This window comes from Gymnodraco acuticeps, unplaced genomic scaffold (assembly GCF_902827175.1).
Source record: "Gymnodraco acuticeps unplaced genomic scaffold, fGymAcu1.1, whole genome shotgun sequence".
Taxonomy (NCBI): domain Eukaryota; kingdom Metazoa; phylum Chordata; class Actinopteri; order Perciformes; family Bathydraconidae; genus Gymnodraco; species Gymnodraco acuticeps.
Window position 1 is genome coordinate 1 of NW_022991582.1, and position 25,670 is coordinate 25,670.

General features: G+C 40.8%; 3 protein-coding genes across 3 annotated transcripts; 2 read left to right on the plus strand and 1 right to left on the minus strand.

Moving 5' to 3' along the window:
* Nucleotides 1-444: 444 nt before the first annotated feature.
* On the plus strand, nt 445-3,463 carry LOC117533737 (cell wall protein DAN4-like). The gene is made up of 8 exons (XM_034197642.1): nt 445-475; nt 1,379-1,551; nt 1,785-1,861; nt 1,936-2,071; nt 2,245-2,391; nt 2,503-2,610; nt 2,891-2,976; nt 3,124-3,463. Exons 4-8 carry the CDS (start codon nt 1,993-1,995, stop codon nt 3,226-3,228), a joined length of 525 nt encoding a protein of 174 aa, XP_034053533.1. The 5' UTR covers nt 445-475; nt 1,379-1,551; nt 1,785-1,861; nt 1,936-1,992; the 3' UTR covers nt 3,229-3,463.
* Nucleotides 3,464-8,768: 5,305 nt separating this feature from the next.
* LOC117533734 lies at nt 8,769-15,629 on the minus strand. Its single transcript, XM_034197639.1, has 8 exons — nt 15,421-15,629; nt 14,364-14,437; nt 13,923-14,151; nt 13,592-13,767; nt 12,949-13,335; nt 12,494-12,826; nt 9,081-9,163; nt 8,769-8,933 (listed from the first exon to the last, which is right to left on the minus strand). Exons 1-8 carry the CDS (start codon nt 15,627-15,629, stop codon nt 8,853-8,855), a joined length of 1,572 nt encoding a protein of 523 aa, XP_034053530.1. The 3' UTR covers nt 8,769-8,852.
* Nucleotides 15,630-16,350: 721 nt separating this feature from the next.
* Nucleotides 16,351-25,465, plus strand: LOC117533707 (FACT complex subunit SPT16-like). Its single transcript, XM_034197604.1, has 5 exons — nt 16,351-16,421; nt 19,034-19,163; nt 22,233-22,362; nt 22,502-22,576; nt 24,610-25,465. Exons 1-5 carry the CDS (start codon nt 16,351-16,353, stop codon nt 24,720-24,722), a joined length of 519 nt encoding a protein of 172 aa, XP_034053495.1. The 3' UTR covers nt 24,723-25,465.
* The last annotated feature ends 205 nt before the right edge of the window (nt 25,466-25,670 follow it).

Here is a 25,670-nt window from a genome sequence, read left to right on the forward strand (position 1 = left end):
AGACCGAAATATCTCCTGATTTTATGATTGCACTTGTGTTGTTGAACTGTTTGTCAATACAATAAAAGGAATTGAACCGTCTTTTTCCAGACCTGCAGAGAGGCCGACCTCCTCTGTTCCCAGCCGAGGGTTCTCGTTCCTGGGATGTCTTTTCAGGAAAACCCCGAAATGTACCGAGCAGAAACCCAAATTCCTGGAGTCTCCTTCCCGGCTCCTACGAGATCATCCTCTGTGTGGACTTCATTGAGACAACGGGGTAAGACCGCTGTGTGTTTTAACTGTGTGAATCAAACGTGTGGTGTGGTGTGTGTGGTGTGTTTCCTGAACGGTCGGTGTGTTTGTGAAGCGGAAGCAAAAACTGCAAGCAGGATCTGGTCAAGAGCTGGCAGGAACGGAGTAGGTGACGTTCGATGTGAGGAAGCTCAACGTGGGAGATTTCTGTGGGTCGCTCGGGAAAAGGTCGCGCCTATTCCAGGTAACACAACGTAGAAAACAACGCCTATTGTGTGCAAAATCCACTTCTCCATGTCTCTCTAATCAACATGTGTCCCCTCTTCTTCATGTCCTTCTACATCAATAGTGTCCCCTCTTCTTCATGTCTCTTCTACATCAACATGTGTCCCCTCTTCTTCATGTCTCTTCTACATCAACATGTGTCCCCTCTTCTTCATGTCTTCTACATCACCATGTGTCCCCTCTTCTTCATGTCTCTTCTACATCAACATGTGTCCCCTCTTCTTCATGTCTCTTCTACATCAACATGTGTCCCCTCTTCTTCATGTCTCTTCTACATCAACATGTGTCCCCTCTTCTTCATGTCTCTTCTACATCAACATGTGTCCCCTCTTCTTCATGTCTCTTCTACATCAACATGTGTCCCCTCTGTGGAAAGAGACTCTGAAAGTTTCAGGAACAAAGATTCTCTCTTTTTGATCCATTTCTATAAAAACCTGTCTGAAAATGAGCTGATCAGATTTTGGACACTTTATGATGTCATAACGATTTTTTGGCTTGAGTAACCATTAGCCAATCACCAACCAAGGTAACCCCCCCCCCCCTTATCACCTGAATCTCCTCCTAGAGCACCATTGAGTTCTTTGTAACCAAATGTCTCTCAGAGGGGCGTGGGGAGGGGCTCCTTATTTTCATCTAAAGTAACAGACAGAGAATCAGCACTTTGGAAACAGGGCTGAAACAGAGGGGATTATGGGTAATGCTGCAATGATCTGTTTGGTGTTTCAGCCAACCAGAGACATGTTTTGTATATATCTGAGACCTGTGATATATTGATGAAAAACAGTATAATAGGGGACCTTTAAGTAAAATACAATACAGGACCCTAGAATATTCTGTGACAAGTCTTTGTTTCTCTGTGAAGGACACGGGAATGGTCGGATAAAAGTGGCTCCACCTTCCGCTACTGGAAAACAGGACAGCCTGATAATGATGGGCGAAGTCCGAACTGTATTGCAACTGATCTGGGCAACAATGGCCTGTGGTCCGATGAACTCTGCAGCAGAAGGCTCCCTTTTTTCTGCTATGAACTACATGGTGAGTGTTTAACTAAGTTTTGCTGAACGCGACCTTTGCTTGTGGTTCAGTGGTTATTGTTTTCCTAAAGAAACCATTAATGGAGAGAATCCCTTGATACAATATGTAACCCTCAGAAGAACACATTTCCAAACATTTACACAGCAACATTTCTCCTAAAATAAGAGCTTCTTATACAAACTGTTCGAAGCAACATCTGTCTGTTATTTTATTATTTATGAAATATATTGCAGATGAAACTCCAGTACAAATATCATCTCATCTGAGCTTCCTTCAACCAAAGAAGTGGTTCAAACAAAAACCGTATCCAGTGAGTTAGATCATTCTTATTTCTTGCCAATTGGAATTACATTTCCCCTGTGAATACCTATTTCCCTTTTGCAGGTGAAACTCAAAACAACTATTTTTGTTTCCCACCACAAGTCAAGTCAAATAACCACCATGAAGGTACACTCAACCAGTACAGAGAGAACTTCTCCTGAGCAGCTTTCAACTCTGGGGCAAACAACATCCCTTCCTGGTGAGAGACATGAGTAAAATCAATGGAAGCATGTCAGTTGGGTCAGAGTGAGGTTAAATAAGTTACTTCACTTTCATGTAATCGGTGGTAGTGGTCATACCTTGTGAATAACATGCACTATTTTTGCTCATCCAACACAACATATAAAATGAGTCCATGCTTTCAATTTGCAGACCGAACCCCTCTTTCCACCAGCCAAACAGTGACTACAAATATAAGAACCACAACTATGCAATCCACCACAGATCTAGTCACTACTGAGATGACCACATTTGAGCAGCCCTCAACTAAAGAAGTGGAACAAACGAGAACCATTTCAAGTAAGTGAATCCGTTTTCAGTGTTATTGATGCGGTTCAAATCGGAACCATCCAATATAAATATTTGAAAAAAGAATAAACTCATAACAACTATTTTTCTCTACCACCACAGCGACTCCAAGTCAGATAACCACCATCAAGGTACACTCAACCAGTACAGAGAGTACTTCTCCTGAGCAGCTTTCAACTTTACAGTCGTTGCAAACAACATCCCTTAATGGTGAGAGAACATTAAGTATGCCTGCTAATTCTGAATGTAGTCATGATAAGAGAAAACCTCACATCCACAACTCTTCAATGAGTCTCTTTACCTAATTTGACAATTTCTAGTTTTTAATGCTGAAATGTAATGTTATTGTTCTATTCATTTTTGACAAAGTTTGTGCCAAGTCAACTTTATTCCCTTAAACAACCCTTCAAAAACCTTTATAGGTTCTCACAGCTAAGCATAAGTCTTGCTAAGACTTTGTAATTGTGTTTTAATACATGTGTGTTCACAGGCAAACATATCATCAACATCAGAGTCAAATTCACCTCTACGTCACAGCTGAGTGAAGACGACATCAACAAGCTGGTGCAAGTGCAGGTAAATAACAAAGAATGCCAATCCCCATTCAGTTTGTAAGTTAATGTTGAAATGACTTTATTTAGGTTTTTTATCCATAAATTAATCAGTGTAATTATCCATTGTTCGAATAATTATTGCTAAATTAAATTCTTTGTGCTTTGTCAGTTTCGCAATCTACTGATAGAAAAAGGACTTCCTACAAACATCGAGGTGGGCTTGAAGAGAACGCTGAGAATAACAAAAAACGGACTTAGACGGTGGTATAAATGAAGAACCAGCAACGATTTTAGAAAGGAGAGGCTGAAATCTTGCTTTGATTATTTTTGTTCTTCGACCACACACCAAAGTATTAAACAAAAGATAATGTAGATAGAACATTGTATAACTCTACTTAACTTGTTTTTTTATAATTTTTTTATTTGAGAATGTCAGTTCGGTTTCTATGTAACGTTGAATCAGTTTTTTCCACAATAAATTGACTTTGTTTTTATTGTTTATAATACACCATAACATTGTGTTTATTCTCACTTTTTATTTGTTTAAGGTTAGCATATTAGCATGTATTCAATACTTTACACACAGGTCTAAGGAGACATAACAAATACACATTTCTTCAATATTCAGATATTCATAGGGGACATTTTCCTGAACTCCTTCCAAGTTCTTAGAAATAAGACATATATATAATTTTAGTTAACCGTTTTTAGCAAATCCTCCAGGAGAGAATACTGCATTTAGTAGGGACGTTTAGCTGTGAATTTACAGCAGGACAATAAGGGGTAGGACTCTTATATCATAATAAAAGAACATGTCACTCAATGTAGTTGGATAAATTACTGTTCTTACTAGGGTCAATTCATCGTTGGTTTTGGACCTGTCATGGAATTTGTTGACCATACAAAATATATTTAACTGACATTCAGTGGTTTGCATATTGTGGTAAAAATAAATCTTTACAATTTTGTAATTTATCAGTGATAAACTGATACACTGTGGACAAGACAAACACATTTGTAGTTTTAACTTGAACACCCCCCCCCGAGCTTAGACAAACATTGGCTTACAGTAACCAAATGTGATTTCCATACATCATGACACGTACACACACACACCACAACACACCACACACACACCAACACACCACACACACACACCAACACACACCAACACACACACACACACACACACACACACACACACACACAACACACACACACACACACACACACAACACACACACACACACACACACACACACACACACACACACACACACATGTATACATAACTTCAGGGGACAGTACATTGACTTACATGCATTTCCTGGAGACTTATCCTAACCTTAACCATAACATGCCTAACCCTAACCCTAAACCTTACCCTTAACCTAACCAAGTCTTCACCCTAAAATTAATGATTCCCCTTATGGGGACCTCAAATTTGTCCCCATAAGTGAAGCCAGTCCCCACACGTGACTATGTAAACAGATGTAGGTCCCCACAAGTATAGTAATGCTAGGCCACACACACACACAACCACACACACAACACCACACCACACACACCACACACACACACACACACACACACGTTGGTTTTTCTGTCCTTGGGAGGACCGACATATTTGCAATAAGGTATTCCCTAGCCCTTTATCATCACATGTACATGCTTAACCCTAACTCTGATTTTAATGTACTCTCAATCATAAAACCAGGTTATTTGAAGATGATCCAAAAATGTCTTCACTCATCGTGTTAAACTCTCCTCATAAAGATGCAAAAACAAAAACACTGATTGTGAGAAAGAAAGCACCACTTTGACAAAGCTTCTCACTCAGACTGAAGTGTACTTATAAAAACAAAACCACTTACTTGTGGTCATGGCCTGGAGGTCACCGAGGTCCGGACCTAGGTCATTTTTTCGAAGTGTATATAATAAAACTTGTGAAATAACTGCACATAATTAACAGGGTTCTTTGTAACACTTCCATTACTGGCGGGGGGGCGCTGCACAACTAAGTAGCCTATTAAAGCAAACAGAAGAAGACGACATTCATTTATCAACAAACATATAATGTATAATAAGAACAGATAAGATGGACACAAACCCACGGACGAACTAGAGGTGAACAGCAAACAGCAGTTTGATTTTGGTGGCAGTAGGACCACCCTGGACAAAGTTATAGGGGGGGGGGCCAAATCCGGCAGCCCCAACACCTGGTCTGCCACATGTGGAGTGTGTAGTTTCTCAACTGCTGAGCCCAGAGTAAACAATATTGACATATTTGTGTGGGATACATTTGATCAATTTAAATTAACATTACAATAGCCTACTGTATAATATTTTAAACCCAGACTTACCTCTCGTCGTTCAAACACCAACTCTATTTTGGAGTTCATGCAAGGCTTTGTCATTTTACCAAAGTCATTTAATGCAAAACGCATCCTTTTGTGCAGATTTGGTAACAAGTTGTCCTCGGGCATCGGGTACTTTAACTAGCTCCTTTGGTTGTTTTCGTGTTGCTTTGGTTATGTTCCAAAACAAATTCTTAAACATTTGATTGAATTAAAATAATTTTTTGTGTGTATGACTAACCGGACATTTACAACCAATTACAACTGTTTAATGAAATGAGACTAACTATTGATTGACCGTCTGTCGGAATCTTTTACATCAAAAGGTTCTCAGCTTTTAAAGAGGCCCTATTGTGCTTTTGGGGTTTCCCCTCTCCTGTAGTGTGTTGTATAGGTTTTTTGTGCATGTAAATCGTCTGCACAGTGGCGTTTCTATATGTGCAAAAGTGGTGGGGCACAAAAAACTTAGATGTCTATAGCTTCTGCAGTGAGGTTCATTACTGGCGAGGCACTGGCACTGACTCTTCAGGTTTACAAATATTATATTTTGACCTAAATCAAAATATATATATTTTTTCAAAAGCTTTTTTGTCTGATGCTTCAATTAATTTTAACAGACAGTTCAACAGAAGGATACCCAAAAAATGTAATTTTATCATTTAAATATTGAATTGTTCTCTCTTAGTAAGATCCCATTTTCAATAAAATTGTAGTCTTACCTTGACTTGAAGATGAAGTCCATTTGCCTATCCTTCTGGACAAAAATCTCTATTACTTTTTTGTAAAAGTCCTCCTTATGTTCTTGTAGTTTCAAAAGTCTATCATAAATCTAATCGATAGATTTATGATTCGAAAATGATAAAAGTAGGATATTATCTGGCTGAACAAAACGTGCATTTATCTAACAGCTACGTTTCCCACAGATCTTATTTTGAGCTATTTTCTAAAATCCTATGGAGAAATCTCATTGCTTTTTTGTGGAGGGAAGCCATGCGCAGTTTACTTCCTGGTTTTAGGACGCGTCTCTCTCCTCCTCTTCACACACCACACTTTTCGCGGCAGACGTACTTACAGCCAATCAGCTCTGAATTATGTGAGATGACGTATGGTGGGGATGGTCATTATTTTTTGCTACACACATTAAATAGGAAAATACTCTCAGCATGCGCAGTGTCGTTTTTACAGTCACTGTTCACTTAGACAGTGAGAGGGAGGGGCAGGATTGGGTTTTGTCCCACATGGCTGTAAACAGCTCAATAGGCACACACTGTAGACACTAATTAGAAGAACACAGACTAAAACAGCAATGTACAGACGAATCAGATGATTAAACATGATCTTAAAATATATTTATATATATTTTAATTTTTTTTGCATTTTGTTGTAATCATTATTTTAATACTTTCTGCTGACACTAGGTGGGGCTGCGTCTGCAAAGGCTAAAATCCCAAAGTTTCTCTTCCACACACAGAAGTATGTAAAAACGCCTCCATTGGACTCATTTGTTTACTTCTGTAATATATTGAAATCAGTAGGTAACACTAGTGCTTCTATTGCCTAGCACAGTGGTTCCCAACCTTTTATCCCAAGATCCCCCCAAATGACTCCTTTTGGAAGTTGCGCCCCCCCACACACAAGAGGGGGCGCAACAGCGGTAATTAACGTTTAAAAGTCTCAAAAATGCTACAACTACTGTCACAAACTGGATGAATGTGAAGCATTTTGTTAAAGGAGGATGAAAGTGTAATTAAGGAGCACTATTGGAATGACTTTGATGGTTATTGGACTCAGGATTAATTCATTTGGATTCCCGCTGTATGAAGAAATTAAAGGACGGCGCGGAAGTGGAAACAATTCACAAAGGGATCAAACTGTTTAAAACACATGCTCAAAGTAAACTGGATTTTGCAGATTTATGTGGATTCAAAAGTCGTAAATAATCTACAAAATGGAGGAGACCGATCGATCGGAGGGAGCAACTGTGACCAATAATCCAACTGAAACCGGCATGGACAATGACTATGTTTTTAAAATGTGCTTATCCAGAAAAGCCCCAGGTAGGGAACCACTGGCCTAGCACATTGTAGGTAGGTGATAGGCTAAGGGGCGGGACATATCTGAGTGGTTGTCCAAACACAACAGAGCCGGCCAGCTAACCAATCAGAGCAGACTGGGCTCTGGTTTCAGACAGAGGGTGAAAAGAGGTGCCATGTCACGGAGACACTACATACTGATATACACCTGAACATCAGCAGGAGAGGACTCTTTAAAGTAGAGACACTACATACTGATATACACCTGAACATCAGCAGGAGAGGACTCTTTAAAGTAGAGACACTACATACTGATATACACCTGAACATCAGCAGGAGAGGACTCTTTAAAGTAGAGACACTACATACTGATATACACCTGAACATCAGCAGGAGAGGACTCTTTAAAGTAGAGACACTACATACTGATATACACCTGAACATCAGCAGGAGAGGACTCTTTAAAGTAGAGACACTACATACTGATATACACCTGAACATCAGCAGGAGAGGACTCTTTAAAGTAGAGACACTACATACTGATATACACCTGAAAATTAGAGCATTAAGGCCCCTTTAACTCTCTGTTGTCTGATGTGCGAGCATTACTCGGAAAATATTTATTTTAACAAAATGGGCTTTTTCATTCCTCTTTTTAAATGTGTTTATTTTTATTCACAATAAGTATTAGAAACATTTGAAGGGGCAAATGATACATATGTCTGATCTCATAATGCATCTTAAATAATCAAGTATTAACCATATTAGTCATGCATCATTTTGAAATGCAAAACAGGCTAGCTTATCTCTTTCATTTTGTGACAATTAACTTCTTAATTTAACAGTACATGGCAAAAAGCAACTAATATACAATGCTTTTCTTCCAGTTACATTGAGTAAATCAAAACAAAGAGGTTTAAGGTACTGCATTTATTTACGCAAGTACACAAATAAGTTCACATTGTTTCAACTACTCCCCCTTTACATATTTATCTGTCAATAGAAGGCTTGAAAAACAAGGCCCAAAATGTAAAGGTCAATTATATTGAGGATGACTTCAGATATTTGGGCTTTATATTGGAGTTTTTACAAGCCAGTAAACAGGCAAACTCTCCTGCAGCACATTTCTAAACTCAGCTATTCACAAAGGCTCCTACACAGAAAACGAAAGAGGATTAAAAACAAATAAAATCTATATTTAAAAACCGACACTAAATGCACAAGTCAAACTGAAATTAGATACATTTCATTACTAAAAAATCATAATGTTGTTCACATATTGAACTTAAATTGCCAAAAAAAAGTACGTTACATGTAAAATGTTATGACACCTTGCTTAGACACTGTCTATTTTAGACTTATAGTATAGTATATTCTTACACACAACTAACATTTGAGTTTGACATCAACTTTATAAATGTCTCTCTGAGAGGGTTACTTAAACATTGCAGAATGTATACAAGTGAACAAGCATGTACAACTAAACAAGTTAATTCAATGGGAGGTTGTCATGGTTGTTTTTGTTGTCCGGACATCTTCCAGTTGATCTTGAAATCAGTGATTCCCATGTCTCTCATCTTTGCCTCCAGCTAAGAAACATACACAAATACCAGGAGTTACATTTGTCCCAACTTGAAATCCAGCCCACTCATACGCTAAAGTTCTTATATATTGTTAATAACTACGGGAGTAAACTGTTATAAATGCAAATATGAAACAAGATGTATTATTCTCACCTGGATCACGATTTGTTGTTGAACGGCTGGGTCACTCATGTCAAAGTCAGCACTGATCCTCACAAACGTCTTCTTCTTAAACGCTGGAAAATAGTGGTAATGTTATTGAATTTTATGATTTTAGAAGCCCTAGTATTTGTTCATTGTTCTAGTAAATTGACTTTAATTAAGTGACTTTAAGATGAATTGTATCCATCCAAGGCAGACAATGGTTCAGGTTTATCCTAGGGATGGGTATCGAGAACCGGTACTAAGTCAATACCGGTACCTGATTGGACGGTATCGGTATACCGGTAAGCCGCTGGACAAACGGTGCTGCTATCGGTATAGAGTGGCGAAGTCACGCCCATCTACTTCCGGTCCATGGGACCTTATTTCGAAAAAATAATGTATCGAAGTCAATGGAAAGAGAAAACGTATCTTTCGATCCCGTTTGAATTGTGCCATGAATTACACATATGATGTTTGTCAATCTTAAAAAATAATTTCCATGTCAAAAAGTCACAGTTTGTCGTAAAACTGTTGAAATATAAGACTATGAAAATATGCAACTATAAAGACTACAAATCCCAAAGTCGCGTAAGTGATGTCACAATTGTTTTCCTCCACTAAGAGATATAAGATCAGCGCCATATAGATAGAATCGATCTATATGGCACTGGCTAAGATAAGATAACTTTAACAAGATGCCTGTGTGCTTAGTACCAGGTTATTATCATACCAGCAATGGGTCTTGCTTGTTCTTTCGCTTCCCGTCTGATGAAAGGACCAGGAGTGGCTGGATCAAGTTAGCTACCTAGCTAGTAGCTAGCACGTTGGTTAGCATTACAGCCGTGTCATTTTGATTAGCCTTAACATGAAGTAACATTAAGTAACCCAACATGTTAAACAGTAAGAGTAGTAGTCATATTTCGTGAACCCTCTGAAGAGTTCATTGTGGTGATAGTGAGGGTAGTCAATCGTTTTGTTGACAAGGACAGTAGTGACGGCCATCTTGGTGACGTGTGTTGTTCTGCTAGACCGGAGATGTAGTTCATTGAGCGTTTCACACAAACAAATGTGTTACTTCACAGTTTTACGACACATTTTATTTTTTTTGACTTGCAAAATTATCTTTTAAATTGACAAACATCATATGTGTAATTTGTGGCACAATTCAAACGGGATCGAAAGATAATCTTTCTCTCTCCATTGACTTCAATACATAATTTTTTCGAAATAAGGGCCCTTTCTCATTTCATCAAATCCCCCTCCTCGACTCCTCGACTCCTCCGGTAGTGACCCGGAAATGAATTTTAGCGCGCCATGTTGAAGGACATCTCATTTCTCTAAATGCACTTCGAGGATCGAGCGTCGAGGAGGCTCAGCTATAACCGAGGATACACTGATGGGTCCTCCACGGTTCTCCACGGCTCCTTCGTGGATGCATTTCCGGGAACAGAGATGTTTCAAAGAGTCGTGACGCACGGCCGGACTTATCTCAGCCAATGACAGCTCTGCATGCATCCCCTGGATATTATTTTATTAACTGCTCTCATCGCAACGCGATGTTTACAGTGAGAACAGCTGTGAGGTCCGTGCAGAAAGCAGAGCCGTGTGTATAATATATATCACTCAGTATAACAGACCTACATTATTCTCTTTATTTGCTTTAGTTTAGTAGATATCTACAAACAAAGAGTTGATATTTTTCTAAGACCATTTAGTGCTTCACATAATAAAATACACAACGGCTGTAGCCTGATTATGCTTTAGGAGCTGTAGGTGTGTGTGGTAGTGTGTATGTGTGTGTGTTGTACAGTGTGTAGGTGTGTGTGGTACAGTGTGTGCAGATGCAGCGGACAGACAGGTCTCAGTTGGTTTGGTGTCCTCTGCTTACTTTTAATACTTGTAAATAAAACTTTTGGCCCGTAATATTTATTTCCCTCATTGTAGCGACCAGAGAGGGGGGGGATATATCCAGTCGCTGATAGTGTTACGTTATTATGAGAGTGCTCTGTTTGATTCTGAAATGGTATATATTTATATAAATATATATGTGTGTGTGTGTGTGTGTATGTGTGTGTCCACATCTGTAGCCTGTTATTGTCTCATTATACCGCACTGTGAATGAATTAAAAGTAAATATATAAGTCGTCATGAACACATCTGTCCATCAGACAGAGGGCTGCTGTGCCTCCTGTCATCATTAATGGACGTCTCTTTAAAATGACCGCTCAGAGGAGAGGAGTTCTCATTTCTCTAACCGCCTGCTGCTTACCCTCCTCTCTCCTCGGTTCCCCTCCTCGACTCCTCCGTTCGCATCTCCTGTGGGCGGGACTAAGTCTCGAGGATAGGAGTCGAGGAGGGAGTTAGAGAAATTAGAAAGGGCCAAGGTCCCATGGAGGTCCACCGGAAGGGGAGGGACTTCGCCACCCTATATCTGTTACGTCTACTTTCCTTAGTTTTACTTTAAACCATTCTGGTTGGTTGGGAACCTTCATCTTGTGTGATGTATCCTGTTTGAGACCCCTCTGATTGGCCACTGTAAATGCCACTCGTCATCTCTCTCAACAGCGCTCTTATTATTGTTGTGAGACTCCCGCAGGCATGGCGGACAGAGCGAAGCGATCGAAGGTCTGGGTGCGCAAAACAAATGCCTCTTTTCATCCTCTGTCTGAGGGAAAACCCCAACAAGCATGATAGGGCGAGCCAGGCCCCTTTAAGTTATTTATTTATTTGTGTCTGCTTCTGAGAAGCTAATGTATAAGTTATACAGTTATTCCTGCAAGAAAATTACAATAAAATGACTGTTTAATCTTCACATCTTGTATTCATGTCTATAATTTTGAGCACCAAATTATTGAAAAGTATCGATAAGAGTATCGAAAAATACCGATACCTATAAGCAGTACCGGTATCGGTATCGATAAAATCCTAACGATACCCATCCCTATTTATCACAGAAACAAACGTGTGCATTTCAAATATATTAACAAATAGCTGGGTACCTGGCACTTTACATCAAATCCATATACTCTATATACATGTATTAAATAAACATACTCAAGGTAAACAATAATGCATGTCAACAATGTGAGTGGGGATACAAACTATGTTATTATTTTTCATCATCAGTTAATCAAACAATTATATTTTTAATGAATTGAATTTAATATTTATGGTGCACCAAATCCTTTCATTTAAAAAAAACTGTACTAGTGGGTTATCTGTCGCAACCATTTTAGTTTTGTTTAGACTCTCTAAATACGCACTATTTTTGTGTTTTTCAGACTCTCTAAATAACCCTAAGCCCTAGGATTAATGTTTGTTATTTTGAAAAATGAAAAAGTTCTGATGGAGGAGCCAGCTACCCACTATTAAAAAGTGCCAAAAACAAATTGATTTATTGTCTGACCCCCTGTAGCACTTACTGTAGCAGAGAAACATAGATTTGGTGTCGCAGGACCTGGCGTTCCATTTCCTGTCGGAAACATGAGCGCAGTTGGGACCCTCTCCTAAAAGGGGTTGTTCCTGAGACAAGTATCTGAACGAGGAGTAACTCCCGTCTGACCACTTCCAGGAGTCTTGAAAGAGGCCGATCCAGGCCAGCTTTCCTTCCGGCACCATGCTCTGGACTTCCTGGTTCTCCGCCTGGTTTCTCACACTGAGCAGGTCTGTGTGGTGTTTCCTACAGTAGCTGTGAGCGTCGGCCCAATTCATAGCTGTTTCCACGAGAATCTTGCTTTTGAGTGCACCTGTTCTGCCTGTGAACACAGAAAGAATCATGATGCACCAAAACACAACGAAAACCTACTCGTTCCTGGAATAAAAGAGCATTAGCTTTGAATAAATGTTGATGTGTGCATAATATTTTCCTTCATATTACCATCAAAGCATAGGAAGAAGTTAAGTAAGTCACATTGCAGGTCTCTCCATTCTCCCGTGTGTTGTATGCCTGCACAGTCCTGGGTGGCCCTCTCCAGATTGGGTTCACCAGCACCCCAGTTCCTGAACTCAGCTTCACTCGCTCCATAATAACCTGACAGAGACCACCTCCAGGTAGCAACGTCTTCATACAGCCCAATCCAAAAGTCTTTTTTGGAGTAATTCTCCATCTTTTCCATGACCCTATACATGTCCTGAACGTCGTTGATGGTGGCCAGGTCAGTGTACTTCTCTCTGCAGTAGCTCTGGGCTTCAAACCATGTTTTGGGTTCATCAGGAATGAGAATGTAGTCTCGTCCACAGGACACATCGGAGCAGTAATCTTTAACTGTAATTTGAATAGAAAATACGGGAATGACGTAGTCAGAAAGTACCAGTATGAATGCCTGTTACACATCATGCTCGATTCAATCAGTAAAAATGTAACGAGGAACATTTTACATTTTCATTCAGTAGATGATTTGATCTTTGGTTTTAACAAGATACTGATAGATGACAGTATCGTCTGCAAATGGTATGAGCCTTACAATCCTGGTTGGATGTTTGTATTGTAAAGAGATTGTAATACAGCGTTATATGTTTACCATGGGGCGGGGGCAGCTGAGGGAATCTGTTTTGAAGATTTTCCAAAGTGCTATAGACCTCCACCTCGCACAGAGGCGTTGCTACGCCATGATGGATCACAGTCACATAGCGACCCACAATCCCACCGCAATCCAGGGTCATCAAAGAATATGCATTACTGGAGATGACCTCACAGCTGAAAAAGATAAAGAAGAAGAAGTATATGAAACTTTGCTTGATTTACCTTTAAACTTAATTTATATAATTTCAAAAAGTGTTCTACCCACGAGACAAATTATGAGAAATAGGTCGAGCTATGCATTCCTCCAACATTGTCCAACTATATATCACCTTGTGTCATCTACACGGACATCGTAACTGAAGCAGCAGTTGGAGCTGTAGGCGAGTTGGACTGCAGTCACACTGTAAGGAACCAGTAGATCCACTGTTACCCACGGACCTGGCTGCTCAATGGCTACGCTGCAGGTGGAAGACTGATTGCCATCAATGACTTTGCTGGCTACACTGTTTTCCAGACTTGAGGAAGAATGAAAAGCCAGTCCTCTCAAAGCCACGTTTTCTAGTGAGGGTCAAACAGAACCAAGAAAAGCATTCTTTACTGGAAGAAATATAACAAAGGCTTCTGTTTAATGTCAAGTAAACAATGCAGTCTGGAAATTTATGAGAAGTCTAAACAGCCATTATCATTTGGAGCTTACCAAGCAGAGTACCATACACCTCTACTTCACAAAGAGTCAAAGTCTTCTGTAGACCAGGAAGGTAAACATGTACGAAGCGTCCTTCCATTATTCCACATTGGTAGAATGTATTTCTGCTCTCCCTCTGAAACGAAGATGATGGCACACCTGAAAGAAGGAGGATGTTAAAAGGGAGAATAAAGGTCACCTATTATGCAAATTCCACTTATTCACGTCTTTTCTACATCAACATGTGTCCCCTCTTCTTCATGTCTCTTCTACATCAACATGTGTCCCCTCTTCTTCATGTCTCTTCTACATCAGCATGTGTCCCCTCTTCTTCATGTCTCTTCTTCATCAACATGTGTCCCCTCTTCTTCATATCTCTTCTACATCAACATGTGTCCCCCTCTTCTTCATGTCTCTTCTACATCAGCATGTGTCCCCTCTTCTTCATGTCTCTTCTTCATCAACATGTGTCCCCTCTTCTTCATATCTCTTCTACATCAACATGTGTCCCCTCTTCTTCATGTCTCTTCTACATCAACATGTGTCCCCTCTTCTTCATGTTTCTTCTACATCAACATGTGTCCCCTCTTCTTCATGTCTCCTCTACATCAACATGTGTCCCCTCTTCTTCATGTCTCTTCTACATCAACATTTGTCCCCTCTGTGGAAAGAGATTCTGAAAGTTTCAGGAAAAAAGATTCTCTCTCTTTTTGTCCTGATCCATTTCTATAAAAACCTGTCTGAAAATGAGCTGATCAGATTTTTCCCAATTTTTTGTCTTGTGTAACCAATAGCCAATTGCCAACCAAGGTAACCCCCCCCCCCCCCCCCCTTATCCCCTGAATCTCCTCTAGAGCACCATTGTGTTCTTTGTAACCAAATCTCTCTCAGAGGGGCGTGGGGAGGGGCTCCTTATTTTCATCTAAAGTAACAGACAGAGAATCAGCACTTTGGAAACAGGGCTGAAACAGAGGGGATTATGGGTAATGCTGCAATGATCTGTTTGGTATTTCGAGCAGAACACTTCAGAGACATGTTCTGTATATATCTGAGACCTATAGTATATTGATGAAAAACAGTATAATATCTTTAATGCTATGCGGCAAGTAAGTTACTGTATCTTTTGTTCGTGCTTGTATCACCTCTGGTTGGTAACGTCCTTGCTGAGGCCGATGCGGACCTCCGCCCCGTTCAGCTGCTCCGAGCAGCAGTCTCCTGAGCTGAGGATAGACACAGCAGTTACGCGGTAGATATTCCTCAGGTCAAGTTGCCACCACGGGTTGTCTTGCAGTGCGACGGAGGCACAGGTTTCCAGAGCATCCGTCGGCCCAGGGTGTTCATCAATAGCCATATGTTGAGAAGTTTGTGTAGAAGCAGGTGCTGAAGACAGCGTAGCTATTCCTCTTGGTAAAACATTAGCTGGCAAGAGTGGTATAAAGGCAGTTATGACAAAATTAATGAAAAGAATCAGGTGGAAATTGGTGCTTTAACCATAGAAGCAATACTTAACCAAATTGTGTAAATGTATACTTCATGATGTTCCCATAAGAAACACTCCATCAGTTAATCAAGCTTGGATGCCATTGTTTAGTGACACATTACCTCCTGTAAGTTGGGTAGTGGTGTACACTTTGACCTCACACAGATGAAGATCTTTTCCTACTCCAGGGTTGATTATGTTGACGTAGCGTCCTTGCATGTGGTTACAGTTTTAGGTCATGGTAGCATTACTGGTCACGGTGATGACTGCACATCTAAATGAGGGTAAAAGGGACAGTTAGAAAATGCATATTGGCTAGCAATGGGTACCCATTATGTCACTATTTTAGGAACAAGATGCCTTATGCTGATTGGTTAAGGCCAAACTAAACAAAGTCGGCCCTACTTTATCCAGAGGAAAATATCCCACATGAACACAATGTCAGTGTGAATAATATTGTGAAAACAAAATGTCTTCTCATCACCTGGGATTGTTGTTGCCATTGTTCTCCAGTGAGTTACCAATGCGTATTTCTGCCCCATTAACCACATTGCCGCAGCAATCTGTTCTTCGAAGGACTTCAATGGATAAGATGTCATACGGACCCCGCATGTCCAATCTCCACCAGGGGTTACTATTCGTCAAAGAGCTAAAACAGCTCTGGTACAGACTATGGTCTGAATAAGGTTTGCCATCAATGGCTAAGCTTGGTCGATGGTAAATGTCGTACTGTGATGACGCCGCAGCCACTCCACCCAGAGCCACATTCACTGCAGTGTGAGCACAGTGACAAAGATTTATGTTTGCAATGCAAAATATGTAAAACATCTACACATGAAAGCCCTTAAAGGTCACCTATTATGCTAAATCCACTTCTTCATGTCTCTTCTACATCAACATGTGTCCCCTCTTCTTCATGTCTCTTCTACATCAACATGTGTCCCCTCTTCTTCATGTCTCTTCTACATCAACATGTGTCCCCTCTTCTTCATGTCTCTTCTACATCAACATGTGTCCCCTCTTCTTCATGTCTCTTCTACATCAACATGTGTCCCCTCTTCTTCATGTCTCTTCTACATCAACATGTGTCCCCTCTTCTTCGTGTCTCTTCTACATCAACATGTGTCCCCTCTTCTTCATGTCTCTTCTACATCAACATGTGTCCCCTCTTCTTCATGTCTCTTCTACATCAACATGTGTCCCCTCTTCTTCATGTCTCTTCTACATCAACATGTGCCCCCTCTTCTTCATGTATCTTCTACATCAACATGTGTCCCCTCTTCTTCATGTCTCTTCTACATCAACATGTGTCCCCTCTTCTTCATGTCTCTTCTACATCAACATGTGTCCCCTCTTCTTCATGTCTCTTCTACATCAACATGTGTCCCCTCTTCTCCATGTCTCTTCTACATCAACATGTGTCCCCTCTTCTCCATGTCTCTTCTACATCAACATGTGTCCCCTCTTCTTCATGTCTCTTCTTCATCAACATGTGTCCCCTCTTCTTCATGTCTCTTCTACATCAACATGGGTCCCCTCTTCTTCATGTCTCTTCTACATCAACATGTGTCCCCTCTTCTTCATGTCTCTTCTACATCAACATGTGTCCCCTCTTCTTCATGTCTCTTCTACATCAACATGTGTCCCCTCTTCTTCATGTCTCTTCTACATCAACATGTGTCCCCCTCTTCTTCGTGTCTCTTCTACATCAACATGTGTCCCCTCTTCTTCGTGTCTCTTCTACATCAACATGTGTCCCCTCTTCTTCATGTCTCTTCTACATCAACATGTGTCCCCTCTTCTTCATGTCTCTTCTTCATCAACATGTGTCCCCTCTTCTTCATGTCTCTTCTACATCAACATGGGTCCCCTCTTCTTCATGTCTCTTCTACATCAACATGTGTCCCCTCTTCTTCATGTCTCTTCTACATCAACATGTGTCCCCTCTTCTTCATGTCTCTTCTACATCAACATGTGTCCCCTCTTCTTCATGTCTCTTCTACATCAACATGTGTCCCCTCTTCTTCATGTCTCTTCTACATCAACATGTGTCCCCTCTTCTTCATGTCTCTTCTACATCAACATGTGTCCCCTATTCTTCATGTCTCTTCTACATCAACATGTGTCCCCTCTTCTTCATGTCTCTTCTACATCAACATGTGTCCCCTCTTCTTCATGTCTCTTCTACATCAACATGTGTCCCCTATTCTTCATGTCTTTTCTACATCAACATGGGTCCCCTCTTCTTCATGTCTCTTCTAAATCAACATGTGTCCCCTCTTCTTCATGTCTCTTCTACATCAACATGTGTCCCCTATTCTTCATGTCTTTTCTACATCAACATGGGTCCCCTCTTCTTCATGTCTCTTCTAAATCAACATGTGTCCCCTCTTCTTCATGTCTCTTCTACATCAACATGTGTCCCCTCTTCTTCATGTCTCTTCTACATCAACATGTGTCCCCTCTTCTTCATGTCTCTTCTACATCAACATGTGTCCCCTATTCTTCATGTCTCTTCTACATCAACATGTGTCCCCTCTTCTTCATGTCTCTTCTACATCAACATGTGTCCCCTCTTCTTCATGTCTCTTCTACATCAACATGTGTCCCCTATTCTTCATGTCTTTTCTACATCAACATGGGTCCCCTCTTCTTCATGTCTCTTCTAAATCAACATGTGTCCCCTCTTCTTCATGTCTCTTCTACATCAACATGTGTCCCCTATTCTTCATGTCTTTTCTACATCAACATGGGTCCCCTCTTCTTCATGTCTCTTCTAAATCAACATGTGTCCCCTCTTCTTCATGTCTCTTCTACATCAACATGTGTCCCCTCTTCTTCATGTCTCTTCTACATCAACATGTGTCCCCTCTTCTTCATGTCTCTTCTACATCAACATGTGTCCCCTCTTCTTCATGTCTCTTCTACATCAACATGTGTCCCCTCTTCTTCGTGTCTCTTCTACATCAACATGTGTCCCCTCTGTGGAAAGAGACTCTGAAAGTTTCAGGAACAAAGATTTTCTCTCTTTTTGATCCATTTCTATAAAAACCGGTCTGAAAATGAGCTGATCAGATTTTTGCCACTTTATGATGTCATAACGATGTGTTGGCTTGTATTAGCCAATCACCAACCAAGGTAACCCCCCCCCCCCTTATCACCTGAATCTCCTCCTAGAGCACCATTGTAATAGTATAATAGGGGACCTTTTTAAATGACATCCAAACATCAACTCTTGTTCGCACACAGGCTAAAAGTGTCCTGTCTCTCCTCAGCTCCTGCGACATCAAGTACACGGAGGGCGTGCAGTCCCTGAACTGGACCAAGATCATGAAGACCATCGTGGACGACCCCGAGGGCTTCTTCGAGCAGGGAGGCTGGTCTTTCTTGGACCCCGAGGGCGATGTACGTACACATAGAGAACACATTTCCCCTGTGCTGGCATCACTCCACTGGTTACCCGTTTCTTTTAGAGTCTTATTAACTATAAGCTTTACTTCACCTTCTCATCTCAGCGACTGCCTTTCTTTTTATGTTCCAACAAGAACCCTTTAGATCACGGGTGTCAAACTCAATTTCATCACGGGCCACGTTAGAATTATGGTTGCACTCAAAGGGCCGGTGGTAACTTTAAGATTATATAAATATATAAAATAATGTATTATTTCCTCTGCATTGGATTATTATCGGATAGGGTGATAACTTCATAATTAACTACGTCTGAAAGCAGAAGGCTTGGGCAAATAATTGCAAGTCTCTTCAGTGAGAATGTCACAAAATGAGATGCATTGTGGGACATGTAGTTTATGAGCAACGTGCTTCTGTAAAGCGGAACCTTATAATAAACGTATTATGTTCTTTGCAAGCTCTTGTGGGGCCGCATAAAATGAAGTGGCGGGCCGGATTTGGCCCCCGGGCCTTGAGTTTGACACCCCTGCCTTAGATCCTCCAGTGCCCTGCTTTTAGAAATGTCCCCGTGGATCTTAGAACAGCAAATCTTTTTAACATGGCTTTTAATTTGGGTTAACTTTAAATTCTCACCAGTATCATTGTCCATGTTTTGCTGTGTTTTGCTTTTATTTTACATTTTAAATTGCTTTATTTTAACATATTTTAATTTGTTGTCGGGTTTAATTCACGGGAATTTCATTAGGATCACTTTTGATGTTTTATCTTGTGCTGTATTCATTTTAATATTGTTGTTATGTTTTCTGTAAAGCACTTCGGGCTGCTTTGTGCATGAAAGGTGCAATACAAATAAAGATTATTATTATATAGCAAAGCACAAACAATCTGCGGAAACAAACGGGGAACATTTCGGGGCATTTCATTTGATTTTCCACGCAGAAAGAAATCGGAATACTTTTATTCGTTCCACAGAAAGGACATTTACATTTGTTACAACAGAAAAGACCCAAAGACAGCTTGATGTTACCTAAGAAGCATGCATACAAAATATATTAAAGATGAAAAAAGAAAATTACACAATTTACATAATCAGGGTGTCCGCGGGGTCTTAAAAAGCAAGGCTTAAATGAAGGCTATTAAAAAGTATTAACCGGCATCTTCCAAGGTATCACATTTTGTAGCTTGTTTTCAATAAGTATATAAATGGTCCAAAGAGGTTGTGTTCTACAGTCTGCCTGAATGTAATCATGGCGTAGGTGTGTAGTGTGATTCTGTGTAGTTTATTGATGGCATCCCGTTGGGTTTGACGTCATCTGAACAGGACATCGCACGCTCACTGCTTGATAGCGCGGAGGTCCGTTTACGCCGGTTGCTAAGCAACATCGTTATGGGGAAATGCAAGTTTGCGTCCAAACAGTTGGAAGATAAGGAGGAAGGACAATCAATACTGTATACAGTCAATGTGAGGTAAAGTGTGTCGCCAAGGTAACCGGTTAAAACTCAAAGTGGCGATGAGGTCTTAAAATTAGGGATGCACGATATTGTTTTTTTTAAACCGATACCAATAACTTCCTGCTTCTCAAGACCGATACCGATAACCGATAATAAAAAAATGTTTACGCCACTAATTATTTTAACGCGATTAACGCATGTGTATTTTTTTTCCTCGGCCGCCCCGTAGTTTCAGAGCGCATCGAGTTTAAAATACCATCTACAAGCTGATGCTGACAGCCCCGCTCCTGCCACCCGCTTGTGGCAGACCACACTTCCACGCTCACCGGCAGGCACCGACTGGCCATCTGGAGGACCGAGAGGGTGTGTGTATGTGTGGCCCGAGCGAGAGAGAGACCTTACGTGCATTGTTGTTGATAGCATCTGGTGCTAGCTAGCTGCGCTAACGGATATACGGAGCTGTTTAAATGAAAACAGAGGAGCGACATTTCGCCACAACTGCGCCGAGCACTTGACTTTATGTAGGAAGCCAGACAGTGGGACATTGTACGAAAAGTCAGCACACTCAGCACGGATAGTGCGCAACATGATTGCAGCGTCCAGGCAGCTCCGGTTCGAGCATATGCCTTGAGTTGCACATAGCTCCAACGCCCATACCACCGACGACATGTTTGTTTACTGTCCTGGCTTCACAGCCGCACACCATTTACGTCACAGCCAGGCATGAGTTAGGGAGCGCTGGATTTGTGTAAAACTCCCCTCTTCCTAAACCACTAATACCACAGTACTGGCAAAATGGGAGGAGCCGAGTGAAAAACAAGCGCCCCTCATCCCAATCCACCACCCCCGCAGTATTTCTTTCTTTTTTTTTTACCCAAAAAATATATTGTATATTATCGGGGCTATTAATACTGGTATCGGGTTTATCGGGATGACGTCATAATTCCTATTATCGGGCCGATAATTATCGTGCATCCCTACTTAAAATGTATGGAAAGGGTCTTAAAAGGTGTTACATTTGACTTCAGGATTCCTGCATATACCCTGATAATACACACCTGTAACAGTTCTGTAGTAAGTAAGTGTAAATATGCACATTGACATTGAATTTTGTCTCGTTGCACTGTCATCGCTACTACCTCTGCTTTCACCACTCTTATTTATAGTGTCTATTTTTTACTGCAGTGAGAGTTGCCAAAGAGATTTCGTTATACTTTGAATGATGACAAAAAAGATATATTCAGTGTTTCCCTTATATACAAATAGTGGCGGCGCAAATTAGTTTTTTAACAAGTGGCGCCCCCTAGTGCTCGTTTTGTGGATTTGTAGTATTTGTGTTACTGTATGTTCAATAAAGGTTTAATCTTGAGACACTGTATGAACTAGGCCTTTCTTGTGCTGGCAGACACATAGAAACATATTGGCGGGGCGCACTTCGCACTCGCTCACATTTTGCCTTCGCACCGCTGCTATGACTCCATCCTAGTGGAAACACTGATATTCTAGTTTGTGTTGAACAGCGGTGCGGACCAGATTTTCCTCGTTCTTGCTACACCGTTTTATTTCATTTATTTTTTTATCAAACAACACATTTGTATTTTTGTTTGTTCTCAGGGAAGCGGTCGGGAGGAAGACTCCGAGTCGGAAATAGAGGATGAAACATTCAACCCGTCTGGAGATGAAGAGGAGGAAGAGGAGGAGGCGGACAGTGACGAAGACTACGACTCGGAGACAGAGGACTCCAGTACGACTTTTTGATTTCTTTCTCCTTTTTCCAGCATGCCGCACCTTGCGAAAACACAAACAGTTTTTTTAATTGTTGCCGTTAGAAACCGTTCTCTTTGCAGTGATATTAGTTTACATGTATGTATTTTTTCTTGCAGATTACAGCGAGTCTGTCGGCAGCGAGGAGGAGAGCGGGAAAGACTGGGACGAGCTGGAGGAAGAAGCCAGGAGAGGTCTGTAAAGCTTTTCATGGCTAACATTCAGGATGTGTTGCTACATCAACATGTGTCCCCTCTTCTTCATGTCTCTTCTACATCAACATGTGTCCCCTCTTCTTCATGTCTCTTCTACATCAACATGTGTCCCCTCTGTGGAAAGAGACTCTGAAAGCTTCAGGAACAAAGATTCTCTCTCTTTTTGATCCATTTCTATAAAAACCTGTCTGAAAATGAGCTGATCAGATATTGGCCACTTTATGATGTCATAACGATGTTTTGTCTTGAGTAACCATTAGCCAATCAGCAACCAAGGTAACCCCCCCCCCCCCCCCCTTATCACCTGAATCTCCTCCTAGAGCACCATTGAGTTATTTTCAACCAAATATCTCTCAGAGGGGCGTGGGGAGGGGCTCCTTATTTTCATCTAAAGTAACAGAGTCCTCTCCTGCTGATGTTCAGGTGTATATCAGTACGTAGTGTCTCTACTTTAAAGAGTTCTCTCCTGCTGATGTTCAGGTGTATATCAGTATGTAGTGTCTCTACTTTAAAGAGTTCTCTCCTGCTGATGTTCAGGTGTATATCAGTATGTAGTGCCTCTACTTTAAAGAGTCCTCTCCTGCTGATGTTCAGGTGTATATCAGTATGTAGTATCTCTACTTTAAAGAGTCCTCTCCTGCTGATGTTCAGGTGTATATCAGAGTCTTTACTTTAAAGAGTCCTCTCCTGCTGATGTTCAGGTGTATATCAGTATGTAGTGTCTCTACTTTAAAGAGTCCTCTCCTGATGATGTTCAGGTCTATATCAGTATGTAGTGTCTCTACTTTAAAGAGTCCTCTCCTGCTGATGTTCAGGTGTATATCAGTATGTAGTGTCTCTACTTTAAAGAGTCCTCTCCTGCTGATGTTCAGGTGTATATCAGTATGTAGTGTCTCTACTTTAAAGAGTCCTCTCCTGCTGATGTTCAGGTGTATATCAGTATGTAGTGTCTCTACTTTAAAGAGTCCCTCTCCTGCTGATGTTCAGGTGTATATCAGTATGTAGTGTCTCTACTTTAAAGAGTCCTCTCCTGCTGATGTTCAGGTGTATATCAGTATGTAGTGTCTCTACTTTAAAGAGTCCTCTCCTGCTGATGTTCAGGTGTATATCAGTATGTAGTGTCTCTACTTTAAAGAGTCCTCTCCTGCTGATGTTCAGGTGTATATCAGTATGTAGTGTCTCTACTTTAAAGAGTCCTCTCCTGCTGATGTTCAGGTGTATATCAGTATGTAGCGTCTCTACTTTAAAGAGTCCTCTCCTGCTGATGTTCAGGTGTATATCAGTATGTAGTGTCTCTACTTTAAAGAGTCCTCTCCTGCTGATGTTCAGGTGTATATCAGTATGTAGTGTCTCTACTTTAAAGAGTCCTCTCCTGCTGATGTTCAGGTGTATATCAGTATGTAGTGTCTCTACTTTAAAGAGTCCTCTCCTGCTGATGTTCAGGTGTATATCAGTATGTAGTGTCTCTACTTTAAAGAGTCCTCTCCTGCTGATGTTCAGGAGTATATCAGTATGTAGTGTCTCTACTTTAAAGAGTCCTCTCCTGCTGATGTTCAGGTGTATATCAGTATGTAGTGTCTCTACTTTAAAGAGTCCTCTCCTGCTGATGTTCAGGTGTATATCAGTATGTAGTGTCTCTACTTTAAAGAGTCCTCTGCTGCTGATGTTCAGGTGTATATCAGTATGTAGTGTCTCTACTTTAAAGAGTCCTCTCCTGCTGATGTTCAGGTGTATATCAGTATGTAGTGTCCCTACTTTAAAGAGTCCTCTCCTGCTGATGTTCAGGTGTATATCAGTATGTAGTGTCTCTACTTTAAAGAGTCCTCTCCTGCTGATGTTCAGGTGTATATCAGTATGTGGTGCCTCTTTTCACCCTCTGTCTGAAAGCAGTCTCATACAAAGAAAATACGTTTGTGTTTTTATTGCAGTGCAATTTAATGTCCTTTTTTTTTAAATACATGAAATGTGAATCGTCTTTATTGTTAAACGTGCCATATTTTTCTGTTTTATAGCTGACAAAGAGAGCGTCTACGAGGAAGAGGACACCACCACCAACCCCAGGAAGAGAAAGATCCGCCCACCCCCCCCAAGCCGCCCCGCCGCCAAGAAGAAGCGACGGTCCTAAATGTCTCTTACAAACACACACGTACACACACACACACACACACACTGCCAAACCTAGACCTTTCATTAACCCCAAATGGCTCTTCTCACTCATACATTTACAAACACACACACTCAGACACACACACAATGTGTATATAGACGTAGACGCCCCTTATTTTTCGTGTTGGTCAGTGAAGTGTCATGTTGAAATGGTAGGAAAGAACGAGCGGTCACACACACTTCATTCATCACCCCCCCCCCCCCCCTTAATTCCTTCCATCTCCATCCACCCATCAGGTGTCATGTTTGTGTGTCTGTGTGCGTGCATGTGTGTTTAAATGGGTTTTTATTGCGAGCATTGTTTGTTTTCCGTTTGGAAAAAAAGATTTGTTTTTCTTAACTAATGGATAATAAAATGAAAAAAGGCTTGACATATCCTCTGCCAAGTGTTTTATATCAAATCTGAGAAACTCTCCTCGTGTACGTTTCACTTCCCCTCATGTTTTCTTCAATATTTGTTCAATTGAAGTAATAATATGGAATTTTTTTGAAGGGGGGGGACGGATACATTCTCTGATTTATTCTTCTTTTTAATGGGGATCGTAAACTTATGCGCACACACACACACACACACCACTTCCCTCGCACTTGTTCTCTGTTTCCCCCTTCCTTTTTTTTCAGTAGATTTGTTGTTGTACTGTTAATTCTGAAAATCCTGTTTTTTGTTTTTGTAATAAAATTAAAAGGAACTGTAGATTTGAATGCTCTTTTTCTTTGTCGGCACATTTGGAAACGTAACACTAGACTTGTTCAAGGGCTGCACAACACACACACACAGACACACACAAACGCGGGGTGACATTTCTGTGGCTGTTTTTACAGAAAGTAGAAAATGTGTCACCCTCGTCAATCTGCGTGGAAACCTCCTCGCACTCGGAATATATATTTTTTTAATGCTTTAACTTTT

Coding starts and splice junctions, on each gene's coding strand:
- LOC117533734 (XM_034197639.1), bottom strand. CDS start 15,629: ATGGCTATTGATGAACACCCTGGGCCGACGGATGCTCTGGAAACCTGT. Junction 13,336..13,591: donor TCAGCTGCCCCCGCCCCATG/GTAAACATATAA, acceptor TTCAAATTACAG/TTAAAGATTACTGCTCCGAT. Junction 8,934..9,080: donor AACAACAAATCGTGATCCAG/GTGAGAATAATA, acceptor TATGTTTCTTAG/CTGGAGGCAAAGATGAGAGA.
- LOC117533707 (XM_034197604.1), top strand. CDS start 16,351: ATGTCATACGGACCCCGCATGTCCAATCTCCACCAGGGGTTACTATTC. Junction 19,164..22,232: donor TCTTGGACCCCGAGGGCGAT/GTACGTACACAT, acceptor GTTTGTTCTCAG/GGAAGCGGTCGGGAGGAAGA. Junction 22,577..24,609: donor GGAGGAAGAAGCCAGGAGAG/GTCTGTAAAGCT, acceptor TCTGTTTTATAG/CTGACAAAGAGAGCGTCTAC.
- LOC117533737 (XM_034197642.1), top strand. CDS start 1,993: ATGAAGGTACACTCAACCAGTACAGAGAGAACTTCTCCTGAGCAGCTT. Junction 2,072..2,244: donor GCAAACAACATCCCTTCCTG/GTGAGAGACATG, acceptor TTCAATTTGCAG/ACCGAACCCCTCTTTCCACC. Junction 2,977..3,123: donor ACAAGCTGGTGCAAGTGCAG/GTAAATAACAAA, acceptor GTGCTTTGTCAG/TTTCGCAATCTACTGATAGA.